Source organism: Panthera onca, chromosome X (genome assembly GCF_046562875.1).
Source record: "Panthera onca isolate mPanOnc1 chromosome X, mPanOnc1 haplotype 2, whole genome shotgun sequence".
Classification (NCBI taxonomy): domain Eukaryota; kingdom Metazoa; phylum Chordata; class Mammalia; order Carnivora; family Felidae; genus Panthera; species Panthera onca.
Genome location: NC_138357.1, coordinates 86,426,624 through 86,445,179, shown reverse-complemented (window position 1 = coordinate 86,445,179; position 18,556 = coordinate 86,426,624). Strand labels below are relative to the sequence as shown.

General features: G+C 41.2%; 1 protein-coding gene across 6 annotated transcripts in view; it reads left to right on the top strand.

Moving 5' to 3' along the window:
* The window catches only part of CLCN5 (Cl-/H+ antiporter 5), a 181,407-nt gene extending 163,608 nt beyond the window's left edge, over nt 1-17,799 (top strand). For 4 of the 6 annotated variants that reach the window (XM_081793284.1, XM_081793286.1, XM_081793285.1 and 1 more), the window contains 8 exons: nt 600-722; nt 1,574-1,780; nt 4,821-4,901; nt 5,140-5,682; nt 7,517-7,703; nt 8,934-9,332; nt 9,490-9,706; nt 10,891-17,799. In XM_081793284.1, coding sequence (XP_081649410.1) covers nt 600-722; nt 1,574-1,780; nt 4,821-4,901; nt 5,140-5,682; nt 7,517-7,703; nt 8,934-9,332; nt 9,490-9,706; nt 10,891-10,981 — 1,848 coding nt within the window. In that variant the 3' untranslated portion in view covers nt 10,982-17,799. The remainder of the gene's footprint in view (nt 1-599; nt 723-1,573; nt 1,781-4,820; nt 4,902-5,139; nt 5,683-7,516; nt 7,704-8,933; nt 9,333-9,489; nt 9,707-10,890) is intronic. The other 2 variants (XR_014136793.1, XR_014136794.1) reach the window with 2 other exon arrangements.
* The last annotated feature ends 757 nt before the right edge of the window (nt 17,800-18,556 follow it).

Genomic DNA, 18,556 nt, shown 5'->3' with positions numbered 1-18,556 from the left:
TGGTGTCTCACTGGTTTCGTTTTATGGTCAGAGCCTGAAACTTTCCACTTGCATATTCTTGTTGCTGAGTCTGTGATAGCAAAACTCTTGCAAAGATGTGGTGATTCTCTATAGAACTGAACTGTGTATTTAAAGAAAAAACACTCAGGAATTTTCAACACTCTAACCTCCTATGAGAATTTGACACCAATGTAGGTAGCCAGCTGGTCTTCACCTCAAATGTGTAGCCAAAGTTCAGCCATTCCAGTAAAAGAGCTTTCAAGACTCTTAATAAAATTGGCATAAAATAATATATATTTGACTACAAAACCTATCAAAGTGTTCATAAGGAACAGGAGTTTGCTTCAGGTTTTTGTTCGTTCTTCATTTTTGTCCATCCTTAGAAGCTGGTGTTGGTTTCCTTTGGGTGTAGCAAATCCTCTCTTTTTCAGTACCAAGTGGGCTGACACTATTTCAGTATTGCCTTTCTGACAATGCTGGAACATCTTGAGCTATTTAATACTGGTCTTTTTCTTTCTGATCTCCTTTCCCGAAAACCGATTACTCAGAAGGGCGGCGTGCCTCACTAAAACAAGCTTCTTTCTTTTCCCTTGTTCCAGGGAGCCTTTGCCTACATAGTCAATTATTTCATGTACGTCCTCTGGGCTCTCCTATTTGCCTTCCTTGCCGTGTCTCTTGTCAAGGTATTTGCGCCTTATGCCTGTGGCTCCGGAATTCCTGAGGTAAGTCTCTCAAGTGGTTTATAAATGGTGACAATAATGATTCCTTCCTGGTTAAAAGCCTTTAGTATGTATTCCAGCATATACCACAATTTGAATATAAAACAGGATCAGACTCTGAGGAAATCTAGAGTCTCTCTAGGTCTTTCCACAAGTCTTCTCTCAGTCTGGGCCACCTGGAAACTAAAGGGAGTTGATTCCTAGCCCCCCTGGGGGTTCCTGGTGAATTAGGCCCCTTGAAGACCAACCCCCACTCCCTACCCAAGAAGCTCCCAGGGTCCCAAGATCCTGGCCTGAAAAAGTAGTGGTATTGTCAACTTTGTTAGAGTTGAAGAAACAAAGCTATTTTGCTACATTTCCTACAATATGATTCAGGCTAGGAAGGTAGTTGAAATCCTGTTTCTAACTACTTTGGGTTTAGATTGCTTGACAGTGACTGAAACCACTGAGATTTGAGGTTGCCCAGATGACCTTACCCCTCTCTGTTTCCTGACCAAGTCATAGTTATAAATTTCTTTGGCAGAGAATCAAGGCTATACTTGCCTATAAGGATATAAGTAAGGAAAACACCCCCCTCCCTGCCCCTCTTCTCCATATACACAGACTCCCATGCTTGTACTCCCTTGCCCAGCTAACACATGGCCCCCCAAAATATAAGGAACATGAAATCTTAAAGAACAGTTCTTGCTTTCCTGGGCTCCCAGGCTTCCTCCCAAATTAGGGTCACTGTAGGTCAAACATTTATAGGTCATTTGTTCAAAAGGTGCAGTTTCTATAATGAGGTCCGGATTATTGCTTCCCAGCCTTGATTACTTGCTTAGCCTATATTCAGTCTCTCTGTTTTTGGCCCGCAGATAAAAACTATCTTGAGCGGTTTTATTATTAGGGGCTATTTGGGTAAGTGGACCCTGATTATCAAAACCATCACGTTGGTGCTGGCCGTGTCATCAGGCTTGAGCTTGGGCAAAGAGGGCCCCCTAGTGCACGTGGCTTGCTGCTGTGGGAACATCCTGTGCCACTGCTTCAACAAATACAGGAAGAATGAGGCCAAGCGCAGAGAGGTAAGAACAGGTGGCCCAAGTAGTTTCTTTGTTGGTGAGAGCATAAATGGAACAGTCTTAGGGATGAGAATTTGGGGATTCTCCCAATGTCAACACAGACACCCTTTGACCCAGCAGCTCTACCTCTAGGAATTTAACCTACAGACATCCTAGCGTGTGTGTATGTGCACAAAGGTATGCATTTGGGAATAGTTCATGTGCAGCATTTGTCAATATCATGAGAAAATGAAACCATCGCAATGTCCATCAATGGGACTGATTTGAATAAACAGTATTCTGTCCATGCTGTAGCATATTGTGCAGTCGTTAAAAAAAGAGAGCCTTATGTACATTGACATGGAATTATGGCTATAAAATATCATTCATTTTCAAAAGCCAGTTTTGGAACAATGCATACAAATAATAATTCAATTAATGTTTTTTTTTAATTATGTAAATGTGCACCTAGAAAGAAAATGTCTGGAAAGTGGTTTTACTACAAACTATTAAAAATGTCTACCTGCAGTGAGTGGGGAAGTGAGGTGGTAGTGAAGGACTTTATAATAACTTTTACTATATATAACTATACAAGTATGTGTTGTTTCTATTACAAAATAAGTTACAAAAATAATAGTAGATTTTTAGAAGCAGTCGTTTATTCCTGTGAACGAATATGAACTCAGCCTGTTTCAGATGCCAGCTTTTTCATCTTTTATTTCTACCTACTGCCACACTGAATGAGTTTCTCTATGTATTGGATCTCTCTCTGCCTTCTGCCTCAATCCCACCAGAGTAGTCCTGCCACAACATCTCTGTAGTGGTTCTCATGTTTATGTAGTTGCTAACGTATATCATTTTGAAGAGGAAGAGCAGTTTTTAAAAATGTTCCAAGTCATTGGTTACTTTTATCCTGATATAATGAAGGATTTAAGAAAATAATGGTTCTTGCTCTATTTTCCTTGAATTACAAAGAAATCACATATGAAATGGGTCATGGCCAAGGTCATCTCATTAGAAAGGATTTTTCACAAAATGGGAACCTAGTGATTTATTCTGAAAACCAAACAAAACAAAATAAACCATAAGGCCCAGAAGGAAGCTCAAAGATGTTGAAACTTCAAATATGGAATACATTTTGATAGTTCAAGGGGGAATGTTTCTGGCAGGAGAAGAAGGTGAGCAGGAGAGAGAGAGGGAGAGGGAGATCTGAGTAACTTGTTTAGCTACCTGTCAAATGGTAGAAGGGCATAAAGGCAGTATTCAATTGCTGAGGTTGTTGGATGGTAATAATGCACGACAGAAGCTAAAGAGATGGAAAAAAAACATTTTAACTGTCAAGAGTAAAGTGTTGATTGCTGCTGGTTTTGCCTGGGCAGGGGTGACTTTGAAACTACAGATTGCCAGTTACTTTCATTCCATAAAATTGGCATTTCTGTTCAAGTAGTTCCTTATAGAAGGGGAGTAGTTCCTTATGAGAGGGAGTTTGGGCTATTTCTCTGTACAGATGTCATTTATTCCTTTAACTAGACCCAGGAATATTTCCATCTTGAGCTCACTTCCTATTGTTTATTTTAGACTTTCCAGTTATTTCTTCCTGTTGTTCTCACCATCGGCAGCCACCCTTTTGTGTCCTGGGGCCTTGTCAAAGTGGGCAGATGCTTGAAGGTAGAATAGGGATTTGAGAAGGAAGGGCATGGACAGACTCCACTCGGTCAACAAAAAAAAATTGAAGCAAACTAGCCACCACGATTCTTTCTTTTTTCTCATAATTCATCCCAAACAGTCACTGAAATGCTTTCAATGAAAGCCAATATATAGCTGTGGATTTTGAAGTCCTCCCAAGTTAGCCCTGGACGTCTCACTCCTTCCTCCCCTTCATTTTCCTGCCCTGCACCATCCTGCCCAGAGAAACCTGCCTATTTATTTTGCCAAGAACCATTTTATTCTTCAAAAACTCTTAATTTTTAATCATCTTTATTTTTTAATGTTTATTTATTTTGAGAGAGAGCACGCATGCATGAGTGGGGGAGGGGCAGAGAGAGGGAGGGAGAGGATCCCAAGCAGGCCCCACACAGTCAGCACACAGAGCCTGATGTGGGGCTCGATCTCAAGATCTGTGAAATCATGACCTGAGCCAAAATCAAGAGTCACACGCTTAACTGATGGAGCCACCCAAGCACCCCTAAACTTTCTTTTAAAAATTTTCCTTATGAGTACAAATCACTTCTCACTCCACAGCAACCAGAATCTAATGAAAGGACCTTTTCTTCCCATTAATTCGGTGTGTTTTTCATGCATATTTTACATGCACATGCATATGCCTGCCTACAAAGGTAGGGCTAAGTATATTACTTGCTCTCTTTCTCTGTCTCCTTGTCCCTTTTTATTTCCCCCTGATAGCTTCTTCCCCTTCCTCTTCCTCTTCCACCTAGCCCTTTTCATTGCCACATTGAAACACCCTTAGGTCTTCTCTTCCCTTCAAAATCTATCTCCTTGCTTCTAGTTGCTTCTAGTTGCCTCCCTATTTCTTTTTCCACAGGTCACTATGTATGGAGTAGGGCACATAGTACAGGAAACCCCAACTACCCATTGTATGAATATTTGCATCTCCTGAATAGATGTGAGCCAATTGTTATTTCAGTTTTGTATCATCACAGCCTTCTCTAAACTCTCGTTTAAAAGGCATTCCTTAACAGAGAGTGCTGTGTAAATACATCACTGAAAATTCTTCATTTAGGTGGTTCCTAGGTCTACAAACTCAATTTCATTAGTGAATGGAGAGTATTGGGGCTGGGGGGCATGATGTGGAATAAAGTACATGCCTGAATTAATTACAGAGGAAAGACCCTTTGCCTGTTCAAGCATTTGAACTGTGTTCAAAATTTAGCATGCAGTGTTTGCTCTCAAATAAATATAAATTGAATTTTGTCTTTGATAAACTGGTTACAGAGCATGTAAAGTTTTAAAAGAAATGTCAACCACTAACGTTCCTTTTAAACATGCGATTGACAGAAGAAAGGTGGCATTATTTCTGTCACTAATTTTGAGTTTTGGATTGTAGGTCTTGTCGGCTGCAGCAGCAGCTGGTGTATCCGTAGCCTTTGGGGCACCGATCGGTGGAGTGTTATTCAGCCTAGAAGAGGTAACTACTTTTAACTGTCTGTAGGACATGCATGTTGCTTTTGGATCAGGAATTCTGGCCAGTGTGTATGTATGGTGCAGTCCCAAAGCTCTCTGATCAACTCCGTGTTTTACCACGTGACCAGAGATCTCTGGGCAGTTTTTTTGTCCTGAGCTCTCATTCCTGCAGCACCAGCTTTTCACCTGGAACTGTGTCTGCATACTGCTCTAAGTTTGCTTTCCCACCTTCTTTCTTACAGGTCAGCTACTATTTCCCCCTCAAAACGTTGTGGCGTTCATTCTTTGCTGCCTTGGTGGCAGCATTTACTCTACGTTCCATCAATCCATTTGGAAACAGCCGACTGGTTCTGTTTTATGTGGAGTTTCACACCCCATGGCATCTCTTTGAGCTTGTGCCGTTCATTCTGCTGGGTATATTTGGTGGTCTGTGGGGTGCTTTGTTTATCCGCACCAACATCGCCTGGTGTCAGAAGCGTAAGACCACTCAGTTGGGCAAGTATCCTGTCATAGAGGTACTTGTTGTGACAGCCATCACTGCTATCCTGGCTTTCCCCAATGAATACACCCGCATGAGCACAAGTGAGCTCATTTCTGAGCTGTTTAATGACTGTGGCCTTCTGGATTCCTCCAAGCTTTGTGACTATGAGAACCGTTTCAACACAAGCAAGGGGGGTGAACTGCCTGACAGACCGGCTGGTGTGGGAGTCTACAGTGCCATGTGGCAGCTGGCCTTGACACTCATACTGAAAATTGTCATCACTATATTCACCTTTGGCATGAAGGTGAGGAGATTCTTTTGATGTTCAGTGGATATATGTGTGGCTATGGGTTTGAGGGGTAAAGCCAAGATATAAAATCTTCAAAGCTCCTGTGGCACTTCCAACCCCACACAACATTTATCATCCACCCTCAAAAGCCCTTTTTGCCCCCACATGTCCTCCTAACTTCCTAGAGAATTGAACTTCTATCGAAAATTATCTAAGCCTAGTTTTAGGCCAAATGCACACCTCAATGATGAGATGTAAGTAGAAATGTTTTCTCCTTTTCCGTGGAGCACATATTTTGCCCTCAGAAAGGATGGTGAGGTATTTATTCACGTGCATTTTGTATTAAAACAATATCTGCCCAACATGTTTTTGGTCCTTATAGGGTGGCTTTAGAGTTTGCCAATAAAGCAAAATATTAAGTTGAACCAAATGAAGTAGCCAGTACTCAACCGTTTTGACCACTAAAAGAGCAGTCTCATCAAGTTCAACCTGATGTATACCTAAATGTATTCTTTACAGTCATTATCAGTGCCTGTGTATTGAGAACTTCACAGGTGATCCCAAGTTAATATTGAAACTCTCAACAGCAGACATCAGGCCAGCATCTTTTATTTTCAGTACCTGTTATCATTTCTGTATTTCAGAAGAAACCAGAAAGGAACATTTGTTAAGGTATTTTCCTCCTCCTTCCTAGATTATTTGTCTTTCCTTTAGCACCCAACTACTGAGTTATTCCCCTCTATTCAAACCAGACAATGAGAGACAAGCGCTCAGTTTAGGCAGTGCTAGAAACCTCTGAATTGTCATGCATCTTCCTAACACCCTGGAAAGTCTTGCTGCGCTTCTTGAGTTGTTTGTTTGTTTATTGTTTGTTTGTTTTTTCCTCACGGCTTCCTTCTTTTAAAGTGAACAGTCAGACCATCAAACCCACCCAGATTCAAATGCATTCCAAAATTGAACACAAGTTATTTAAAAATAATCTGCTGTTTCAATGATTTTGCCCTTGTCATAACTTCCTTCCCCTAACACAGTAAATTGAGAAGAGTCAAGAAATCGAGTCAAGAAATAGAGCAGGAGACAGATGAGAGGGTTTTTTTGTCATTGTTGGTTTTGTTTTGTTTTGTTTTGTTTTGTTTTTTGGATAGTCATGCAATCCATAGTTACTACCTCATTTTTAAAATGTAATCATTTCGTCTTTATACTGTTACCAAGTAAAATGAAACCTCATGTACCATCCTTTTCATGTGAGCAATGGGTTAAGATTCAATATATGAGAGTGGTTTTAAGCATTGCATTTAAACCCCAGCACCAGTATTTACTGTATCTTGAGCTTGGGTGAGTTACTTAACCTCTCTGAATCTTAAGTTCTGTGCGATTTGGGAATAATAATGCCTATTCCTGGGGTGGTTATAAAGAACTGAGGAAATCTTGTTAGTGGAGTATCCAGCATAGAGCATGGAAGATAGTCAATAGAGGGTAATTGTTGTTGATAAGAATTCAGCATTGGGGGAAAATGTCTGCATATATGAGAAACTCCATCTATTTTCCTTTTTCTTTGGGAAAGGCTTAATTTCTGCCTCCAGTTCTGTGTTGGTCTGGAGAGTTCAGGCTCTTGCCTGATGGACCCCGAATCAGGGTAAGCTTCTTTGCAGTCGTACTTGCCTGCACGTCCCAGAGAACCTCTAGCCCCTGTAGCATTACACAAATATTTATGGCCACTTGCTAGCATAGTGCATAGTTAAATTGTCATTGGCCTGTTTGCTTCGCAGAGGGTCAGTCCTCTAGCCCTTACCACATGCCAGGCAAGCGCATCATTTCTCACTAACCATCTGTTGCTTTCTCTTTGCAGATCCCATCTGGCCTATTTATCCCCAGCATGGCTGTTGGTGCTATAGCAGGCCGACTTTTAGGAGTAGGAATGGAGCAGCTGGCTTATTACCACCATGACTGGGCCATCTTTAATAGCTGGTGTAGTCAAGGAGCAGATTGTATCACCCCTGGACTTTATGCGATGGTTGGGGCTGCAGCCTGCTTAGGTGGGTAGTGTTTGCATTGATTTCAAAGAAGTTGCCACACAGGTGACAGAATAAAGACGTGTGATATTAAACACAGTCGACTGCAGAGTTTGAGAGCACAAGCAAGCACACATGAGCAGAGGAGGGGCAGAAGGAGAGAGAGAGAGAGAGAGAGAGAGAGAGAGAGAGAGAGAGAGAGAGTGAGAGTCAGTCTTAAGCAGGCTCCATGCTCAGCACAGAACCTGACGCAGGGCTCCAGAGGTCATGAGATCATGACCTGAGAAATCAAAAGCAGATGTTCAACCTACTGAGCCACCCAGGTGCCCCTGAAGGTTTTTTTTTTTTTTTTATTAAGCATCCATTTCCTGTTGGGTTTGCCATTTTTCAAGTGCTTTAAGAAAGCATTCTTTATCCTATAGCTATATTCCTCCCTTTTGAGAGTAATTTTACTCTCAAATTTCATCCTACTAAGGAAATTATCAGAAACTCGGATAAGGATATCTGCCCAAGAATGTTCATCACAGTATTATTTATGATAGCAAGAAATTGGAATCAACTTAAATATGTACAGTAAGGGACTGGTTAAATAAATTATGGTGAATCCATATAATGTTATACTATATAGCCATTGAATGTGATGCTAATATTTAACATCTTTAAATCCAATGTTAAATGAATTTGTAATAATATATGAAATGTTCCTGACATAAAGTGGGGGGAGGGGAGCATGGTGGGGAATTAAACATATAATATGAGCTCACCTACCTACAAATACATATTTTTGCATAGCAAAAAACTTGAAAAAGTCATTCCAAATTTTCACTCTGCTTATTTCTAGGCAGTGAGCTTATGGATAATGACTTTCTTTTATATACTTAAAAACAATGTTTGAATTTCCTACAATGGCCTGTACATTCCAGAGAACCTATAGTCCTAGCAGTGTTATACCAATTGTGGATATCTTTTGCAATTACTTTTCTAATTAGGGGGGAGAAAGCAGCACACAAATAAGAAACAAAAGAAGAAAAATCCAGATGGCATCTGGTGCTTTTATAGATATTATTTTGAGAAATCTGACTCACATCCATTATAAACTTACTTTAACCCAGCCGCTGTGCAGTTATAGGTGAGACCTCCTTTTAGCAATGCTTCTGGTACATGGGCTTTGCCTGGATGGGCTCCTGTCACAGGCCCTTAATTGTAATGAATCTGGACTTCTGTTTTTAGTAGCTTGTATCTGTTTCCTTGTAGGTGGGGTGACTCGGATGACTGTTTCTCTCGTTGTCATAATGTTTGAACTAACTGGTGGCTTGGAGTACATTGTGCCTCTGATGGCTGCAGCCATGACAAGCAAGTGGGTGGCAGATGCTCTGGGGCGGGAGGGCATCTATGATGCCCACATTCGTCTCAATGGTTACCCCTTTCTTGAAGCCAAAGAAGAGTTTGCTCATAAGACCCTGGCAATGGATGTGATGAAACCCCGTAGAAATGATCCTTTATTGACTGTCCTTACTCAGGACAGCATGACCGTGGAAGATGTAGAGACTATCATCAGTGAAACCACTTATAGTGGCTTCCCAGTGGTGGTGTCCCGGGAATCCCAAAGACTTGTGGGTTTTGTTCTCCGAAGAGATCTCATCATTTCAATCGGTAAGGATTTCAGAAAGGGGATAATGGAATCCACTATGGAAATAAAATAAATATGTGCAAAATGGGGGACGACACAGGGAGGACAGGACCAATGAGGGGCCAGAAGGATTGAACTGGCACTTCTATTTTCAACTTTTTTTTTCTACTTCTCAAATAGAAAATGCTCGCAAAAAACAGGATGGAGTTGTGAGCACTTCCATCATTTATTTCACTGAGCATTCTCCTCCAATGCCACCATACACACCACCCACCCTAAAGCTTCGGAACATCCTGGATCTCAGCCCCTTCACTGTGACTGACCTTACACCCATGGAGATTGTAGTGGATATCTTCCGCAAGCTGGGACTGCGGCAGTGCCTGGTTACGCACAATGGGTGAGAGCTCTTTGGTGAAGGCAAATTGGATCATGGGAGGAAAGAGTGTAGAGAGAGAAAGAAGAACCCAATTCATCTGAACATTAGTAGCATGTATAGGGCCTTTTGAAGCTCCGAGATGAAGACAGATGTGTTTCTTTTATCATCATGATTAATGGAAAAGGAGTTTGGGGAAGAAAGTGTGATTGGGAAATGTGAACTGCTGGCTGCACATTATAAATAACACGGCCCCTCCCCCACAAAGGAAATGGCTGTGTTCTTGTGAAGAGACAGCACCAAAATTATAATGATATTAGGTATTATTCGTATAGTATTTGGTCCTTATGATACCTGTGCTGTTATCATTGGAGGATGATAAAGCCAAGTTTCAGTGAGGTTTAAAGATTTACACAAGAGCCCACAATCAATATATAGTAGGGAGAGGCTTTAAACACAAGTCTTCTGACTCCCAAGGCCAAGGCTCTTTCTTTCAGGGATATTTCTTATACAGTAAAGGAAGCCCTGCTATTTTTATTGGAAAAGAAGGGAAGTTGAGGAGAAGGGTGGATTTTTTTCTAAACATGGTATGCCAATCCAGCAATTATATGAGAATTTCACTTTCTAAAATTTCTAAATGTTGTAACAGATGTCTTGCAGGATTGAAATCAGCAAGGGGACTTTCCCTAACTGATCATTCAACATTTACTGAATCCCCTACTTCATGCAAGAAGGTATTCCACTAGACTCCATAGAGACACAAAAGTGAATAAGGCCCTTCTCTGCCCTCAAGGAGTGCACAGTGTCACAGGGAACCTAAGAACACAGGAGCATGCATTCCACGACAGCAAACAAGACAAGTGTGTAGATCATGCCGTTGCTGCAAGGGGGTCACGGTCATTGCTGGCCTGTAGGATCAGAGAGGGTGTTCTGGAAGAGCAGCATTTGAACTGAGTGGCAGGAGATAAGGTTCAGATACGTAGGGAATATTTAAAGCAGAGGAAATAGCAAGATGTGAGATGTGAAGCAGAAATGTCTGCAGCCTGTTTAGGGACCCATGTGCTGTCCCATTTGCTGGGCACACATAACACTGTAAGTTGCAGTTAGTGTTTGAAGACAAAGTTGAAAAGGCCTGAGGAGGAAAAGCATCACCATTGAGAATGTTAACTACCGATTTGTTTTTGTTTTGTTGCCTTGTTTTCTTTTAGGCGATTGCTTGGAATCATTACCAAAAAGGATGTGCTAAAGCATATAGCACAGATGGCGAACCAAGATCCTGACTCCATTCTCTTCAACTAGATTCACAGGGTTGTGCTGGATATAAAACAGGAAGGACATTGCAGACCATGGATGTATTTTATTTACTGGGTACCCAAAACACATTTCCCATATTTGGATGGTGAAGTTATATTAGTGTGTTGTCTCTTTCCTATAAGTTAACCAGTTGCACTACATAATCTCTGGAATTTAATCTTCTCTTTAGGAGAAAATACAGTTAGGCTTCTGTGATATCGCATTAGGAAGATTTCATGAGAGAATAAACAAGATTGCTAGGGTTTAATTCTTTAAAATTTTTTTTAATTTAAAACATAATTGTTAGCCAATATGCAATCACTGAAAACTATGCAAGAAAAATTCCAACCGTCCTGACCTATAGCCTGCAGAAAGCTCATGACCAAGTCACTTTTTTGGACTCTGTCATTGGTGGAAGATGAAGTGTAAACTAAGGGGCTTTGCTTTTCCGAACACAGAAAGGAAAGCCAGAAGGAAAATAGTAATGCTGTTTTTCAGACTGTGAAAATTCAGTTCAAATGTTTTCTTGTTCCTGTTACAATATTTAGCATTATTAGTTTGTGTGTGTGTATGTGTATGTTAATATCTGATTATAAGACAATGCTGCTTTGGTTAACCTCCTCTAAACAAATTTAGAGAGGTTGACTTTTATAGCTTGCTTGTTCCTGGTACTCTTTTGAAGTGCACAAAGATAAGTTATGGAACTTTCTCCTTGTCTGCCAAAAGGGTGATTTTCCAGATGGTATTTGTTAGTCCAGTAGACAAGGACTTTGCCATGAATTCGTTAGTAACAAGGAATGATTTCTCCAGCTTCCTTGAAATGAATGATTAGTAAAGTTCTAAGCCGAGTCAATGACTAGGAATTTCACGTTTTTTTGTGAGGTCCCAACTAATTCTCTTACCCAGATGCCACCTCCATGAGTGATGGTGCTTTAGGCTTCTGGAATATGTAAGAATAGTAAAGGGAACCAAATCTGGACTGCATACTGATAAACCAGGGAAGATCCTGAGCTGTATCTGCATTCTCATGCATTCCTTCGTAAAGACCACCAGTACTAAAATAACTGGGCACTCATGCCTCCTTCCAGTGTTAAGTACATATAACAGGCCAGTTGTTGTCCCTGTGAACATGAATTTAGGCTTGGGGTACTTTCAAATCCATTCGAGGCATTGGAATAGGATAGGCAGCTGTGACTCCCTTGGGGTTCCTTAGAATTCTAAATAAAATACAGAACCATCCTAAGACCCAGGGGTGTGGACAAGGCCTGGTGACACCAAAGGTGCTTGTATCCAATTGAAAAGGTGCCTGTCTCAATTTTCTACCACCTTTACTGCAGTAGAAAAACATCACACTGTAGGGACACCCGGTGGAATCACAGAGCTACCACCATCATTCCGATACCGGTTTCATTTTCTCTTGTTGTCCCCATGTGCAGCTGGTACCCCTTGTTTTCCTCCATTCTTTTCCCCTCCCTCTCCTCAGTCCTGAGTCCTGTCTTTGGGATTGAGCGCCATTCCTGGTTAATCATTCCGATTTCAAAAAATAACTTCCAGGGCTAGTTAAATTGTAAACCAGGGCTCAGCAATCTTAGGGCACATGGACCAGAGGGAACACACAGCCATTGGCTTTGCTCTGTAGCCCAGTTGCTGCCACTGTGCCTCCCTCCCTTCCTGTGCCCATGCCCACAGCAGCAAGACTTAACTGCCAGGGCTGCAAGTTCAGCCTTTCCTGTTTGACAAGTCTGTTACCCCCCACCCCCACCCCTTGCACCACCATTCCAGCCTAGAACCATCAGTCACTAGGGATATCCTCCCCCCGTCCCCTACCCCTTCCCCCAACACCTCAGGGTTCCTCATTTTAAAAGTTGCTGAGCCCTGAATCTAGAATTTCTTTTTCTTCCTTTTCTTTCTTTCTTTCTTTCTTTCTTTCTTTCTTTCTTTCTTTCTCTCTCTCTTTCTTTCTTTCTTTCTTTCTCTTTTTTCTTTCCTTCCTTTCTTTTCTTTTCTTTTCTTTTCTTTTCTTTTCTTTTCTTTTCTTTTCTTTCTTCCCCTAGTTCTTATCTTTCCAACATCTGAAATTCTTTTATTGCCCAGAACTGGACAGCCAAGGCTTTTATTGATTTTTATCTTTCAAATATCAAGGCAGTCACCAGAGTTTCTTTTTTAAAGTATATCACTCTAACATTTTAATGAAAGAGAAAAAACTCCCTAGGTTATATTCTATCATAGTCATGACTCAGTCACTTTACATCTTTTGTCCCTTCCATGCCACTGATTTCCTTGAATGAGATGAGGCTATGTGCCAGACCACCCCTGTGTATTGCGTAGAAGTCATTCTTATCTGTGTATTTCTGGTTCACTGCCTATCTTTTCTTATTAGCCGTCCAGCTAAAGTTTGCAAAACAGGAAGTGTTAGTATTTCTGGTATTTGATGACAATGAAAAGTTTGGTCTCATTTCATAGGGCAGCAGTGATATGGAGGGTGCCTAAGTTTGCCTTTGTGTTTCTTCTAGGCTCTGTTTTTGATTTTAGACAGATGAGCCAGTGTTAAGGTGCTACTTCAGAGAATTATTTCGAGAAATCAGATAACACTGTGCCAAGGTATACTTTCTAGATGCTAAGCACCGATTGGCCCTCCAGAGAATAGTAGCCTTTTGATACCTCACTCCTGATAAATCTCATCCATTAACCTCAGCTTCTCAGGAATCCTTGTAACACATATACTAGAAGTAGCTATAGTGTATGGTATTCATTATATGTCCAATCCTATGGTTTGGCTCAAAGGTTGGCTAATTGTGGCTACAGCTCTCCGCTAGACTGCTAGCTCAGCACCTTAACACTCAAGAGTTTCTTGTCTTAAGGCAAAGGAAAATGTTCTTTCTGCTATTGCCAATTCAGCAGTTGGACATACTTAACCAACAAACAAAGCTGATACAGGGAGGTCTGTCAGTCGCTTCAAATGGCCACATACCTCAATGGCAAAAGGCTAGATAATCTGTGATTGGCAAATTAATTTGAGTTGAAACTAGTCTGTTTTGGCATTAAGAAAAGAAAATTGCCCAACACAAGGGAAGGAGCTATAAAAGAATGCCAATAAGTGCTTCAAGAGAGTTAGGATTTTCCGAGGGAAAATATACCGTAGACATCCAGCCATTAAAAGAGTGGGAGTCTACAGGTTCATTAAAAGTCTAACTGGTATATTTTGTATAGTCAGGTCTTCAATGTAAATAATTAAAGAAGCCAAAACAGGTAATGCATGGTTATACCATTGGAGGGAAAGAAGCAAGGGACTGAAAATGCAAACTAATGGCCACTTTCAAGGTCGTTTCTATTTGGATGTTTGTTCAGACACTCTCCTCTTTTCTGGCCCCAGCTTCCTTCTGGTTCAGGCCAACTGTCGAGTGGAGGTGGTATAGTCCAAAGAACTGATAGCCTCTGGTGGATAATCTGACACTGATGACACTTTGGATTTTGCCAGTAGGCAGAACAAACGATCAATTCGCTGAATGAACAGCAAAGCAGTTCAGTTGTTTTGGCACCAGAGGCTGAAACTGAACCCCTTTTCAGGAAAAGCCGAGCATAGTGTAAATTTCTCTAGCAAGTCTCCAATTTCATTTGAACATGAGAAAGAGAAAGTAATGGGGATTTAGTGTGGTCTAAGGCTGTGAAGTAACTCTGAACCATGATGTTATGAACTCATTCAGGTGTGGGGGGAGCAAATCTATTTTTAAAAACTCATCATGCAGTAGAGTATGTCATGCACAGAAATCATGGCATATTATACTATAGGTTTTAAGTATTTGAATCACCTGTCTCCATTGGGTCTCAATCTTGGTTTGTGTTGTGATGTGATGAACAGGAAGGTGAACTTGCTACCCCATGGTATCTTTGTTTTTGTTTTTTTAATCACAAGGGGTGCAGCTTTTGAAGTTGAGTTTTTAATGAAGATAGCGAAGACAATATTGAGAATTTGAAATGGCCAGTGTGTTTTACATTGCCAAAGTACTTACTGATGACTGGCCATGTTGCCACCCATCAGTTCAGAGAAAGCAGGAGAACATTTTTCAGGGTGGTACACAGAATTTTGAGCTTGAGAAAACCCTGAGAAAAATTAGAAATTTAGAAAGTAGATGGGAAGTAGGATATTTAGTCCTGAAAAAAATTGATGTCTAAATATGTGGTCTGAACTTAAGTGTCCTAAAACCTTGATTTTTTTTTAAACCACCTCTGGGTTTGCCTGAATTCCCTTTGGGGAGAGAATTGAAGGATGTGGCAGTGGAAAAGCCCCAGTAAGAAAATATATGAGTTCTTACAAGATGGTTGGAGGAAGGCCATCCTGTGCCCCAAGCCATACATCCTAGCATTTATAAACTGCTCGATCATGTGCCTCAGGTAGAGAAAAAGTCGAGTGGTCTTTCAAAGACTGTGTTTTCCATGTCAGGGACAGGCTCAAAGCAACATTTAGCTGGAGGCAGTCGGCTTTTATGGAGAAGGCTGACCCATGACATCTGCTCACAAAGGAGGGCAACGTCTACTGCCATTGCCTAAATGATAAGCTTTAGGTAGATTGTCTTGAATTTTGATAGCAAAATATTTTTTTAAATCTCTATTTTAGCCTCCCTAGAACGTACTTATTGAAATGTATGTATGAAAAAGAAAAACGTGAGGGTTTCTCAGATCAGAGCTCAGGGAGTTGTGTCAATTTGCAGTGAAATTAATGTAATGGACCTGTGGCTACCATTCAGTTTTGCTCTGCCTCAATTTCAGTTGTGTGCTCCAAGGAGAGAAGTTCTTGGAACAGCAAGTGTTTAGCAACTTCACGTTACTCCACAAATGTTTGCTGGCTGCAGTCTCACTTCTAAACATCTGGATCTGGGCAAAGTTTTAAAGTGATGTAAGAAACAAAATTGTTTTTTCCACTGTGCAGTCCGATTTTGCCAAATTGCCCAGGAAAGAAAGTATACGATGTACAGAGTTCACATTTCTTGGATGGGACCTATCAAGTCACCCTGCCTAATCCCACAGTCATAAATTCCTACCTCTCAGTTCCAGCCAAAGGGTCTTCAGCCTTTGAGTGCACTCACTGCATGCCCAAAGTTTGGCCTTTTAAAAGGAGAAACAGCATATGATGGTTTTTAAAAAATGATCTTTGCCTCTCCTTCTCTCTCTTCTCCCCCCCACCCACCTTTTTTTCCTGTCATCCACAAATTCACATTTTTCTCAGTTTGCAAGTGTGCTGTTTTGAATGTGAACCTTGGGGAAAGGACAGCATCTCTCTGAGAATAGAGAATGGAAGATGCTTCTGAGTTGGTGGGCCAAACAGGGCTTTGTGCCACTGTAGAGGCCAAAGCAGTAGTATTTGTTGAGAGTGTTGAGGGCTTTAGCATCTCAAGGCAGACATATGAAGTAGTCAGAGCTAAACATTATCATCTACTCATCCAAACGTATTGAAAGTCAGCAGCAGCCTAGGATTTAGTGAGTGAAATGCCATCTGGCAAAATGGGGATGAGGGAGTGGCCTGAGATGGTTTTATCAGGGTGGGAATGTTCAGTCTCATTATCATATTGAGTGTACCTCAAAATACATGGTCCTTCAAGAGTGCTCATTTTCCATTCTCCATTTCACTTCATCCTTTTTCCTCCCTCCTTTCTCTCCCATTGCCCTGCCTTTTAAGTACTCAGCTTTTCAATAAGTATTTACATTTTTATTATATATTTGGTCCTTTAGGACTATGTAACGATTAAGAATTAATTGCATTCTAGATTTAAAACAATGATGTTTAATATTTTGTTCTTTTAAGCTGTCTTTTGAAGCTATGCTGCTAACCAGGTACAGGCCAGAAAGGAGTTGGACCTGACCGACAGCACCCTGGTCATGTCACCTAAGGGTGATGTTGATGTCATGATGGTGACTCTTCTCTATTTGACCAAGGCCAGCCTCCTGCTCTTACCTCTGTTCATTCATTCCTGGCTCTGGGAAAAATATTACCCATTGTGTGAGCTGATGAGGCCAGGAAGGTAAGAAAAGCTGGGTTCCTGCCCATGGGCCACATATGAATTCTCTGTAATACGCTCATTTGTAGGGCCGGCTCCAACTGCAGAAGCCAAAGAAAACCTGTCTGACTGAACATTTTAGTTCCTAAGTGTTGGTAAAAGTTCAACTGAAGCTAATGTGTAGATATCAGCAGTAGCTAGGCAAATACAGAAACTAGCATCAACCAAAGCTAATATAGCCCAAGTTTCCCTAGGAAGCTTGGTGCTTAGCTGTTCAGAGCAATTATTTATTGGAGTGTTGCCAACCCTTAAGTCATGCTTTCTTAGCTTTATTCTAGCTTATGGAGATGTTGGTCCCCGTTCATAGGCACAGCCGGTACCAAAGCTATAGCTTACTGCTCACTTCATTTTGCTCCCTAGTCATGCATAGCAACATAGTCTAAAAAGGAAGACATAGGCTGGGGAGTTAGGAGACCTGGTTTCTATTCCTTATGCTTCTACTAACTAGCCTCGAGATCTTAACCGCTCTGTGCCTCAGTGTTCCCATCTGCAAAATGGGGATAGTGTTAATTGCCCTACCTACCTCACAGGGTTGTTGTGAGGATAAACTGAGACAATGAATGGAAAGTACTTTGACAAGTAAGTGCTATGCAAATCATAAGAAATGGAAACAATCATGTTAAAGGCAATGTAATGGACATTGGCAGAAGGGTTAATGGGATTGTCCAGCCCTTTCTCTGTGTGGTATAAACCCGGGTCGCCATTGCTTTATACATTTTCACTTAGCACAGATTTGTAATTATGCATGTAATAAAGCACAGCCTTATCCAACCTGGTGTCTGGTGTGTTTTTGAAGATTCCAAGTTTTATAGCTATTGATTTCTGATCACAGAAGCAGGGAGCAGGGTGGAGGGAATCGGGGAAGTATAGTATAAAAGGTACCTGCAAACTCCTATGAGCATGCTCACTTCTTAAAATGATTCATAAGGAGCGCCTGGGTGGCTCAGTTGGTTAAGCGTCCGACTTCGACTCAGGTTGTAATCTCATGTCCTATGAATTCAAGCCCCGCATCCGGCTCTGTGCTAACAGCTCAGAGCCTGGAGCCTGCTTCGGATTCTGTGTCTCCTTCTCTCTCTCTGCCCCTCCCCCACTCACGCTCTCTCTCATTCAAAAATAAATAAAAATTTTAAAGACTTTTTGAGTGATTCGTTAGATACTTAATGGTTTTTACATGTATAGATTTAGTAGGACTTTTTACCATAAGGAGACAAATGAGGGGCAGCTTGGCATTTTCTGAGAGATCCCAGATACCTCATTTGTTATGGCTACTTAAATGTTCCTGTCTCATATGTTGGTGATACTTTCCTGATGACATGAGAATTAACAGGGAGCTGTATTATTTTTCTGTCTTTTTGAGCTTTTAGTGATGTAAGATGCTGGGCTTTTACAGGCCTCTTGCCTACAGTCACTTCTTAGAAGGAATAGGATGGGTGATTGGAATGTTCCTCCAATGAAAAGTAGGGTTGGCAGTACCCTCTTTATGGTATATGGAAATTAAATTGTTTTCTGTGGGAAACCCTCTGAGGTG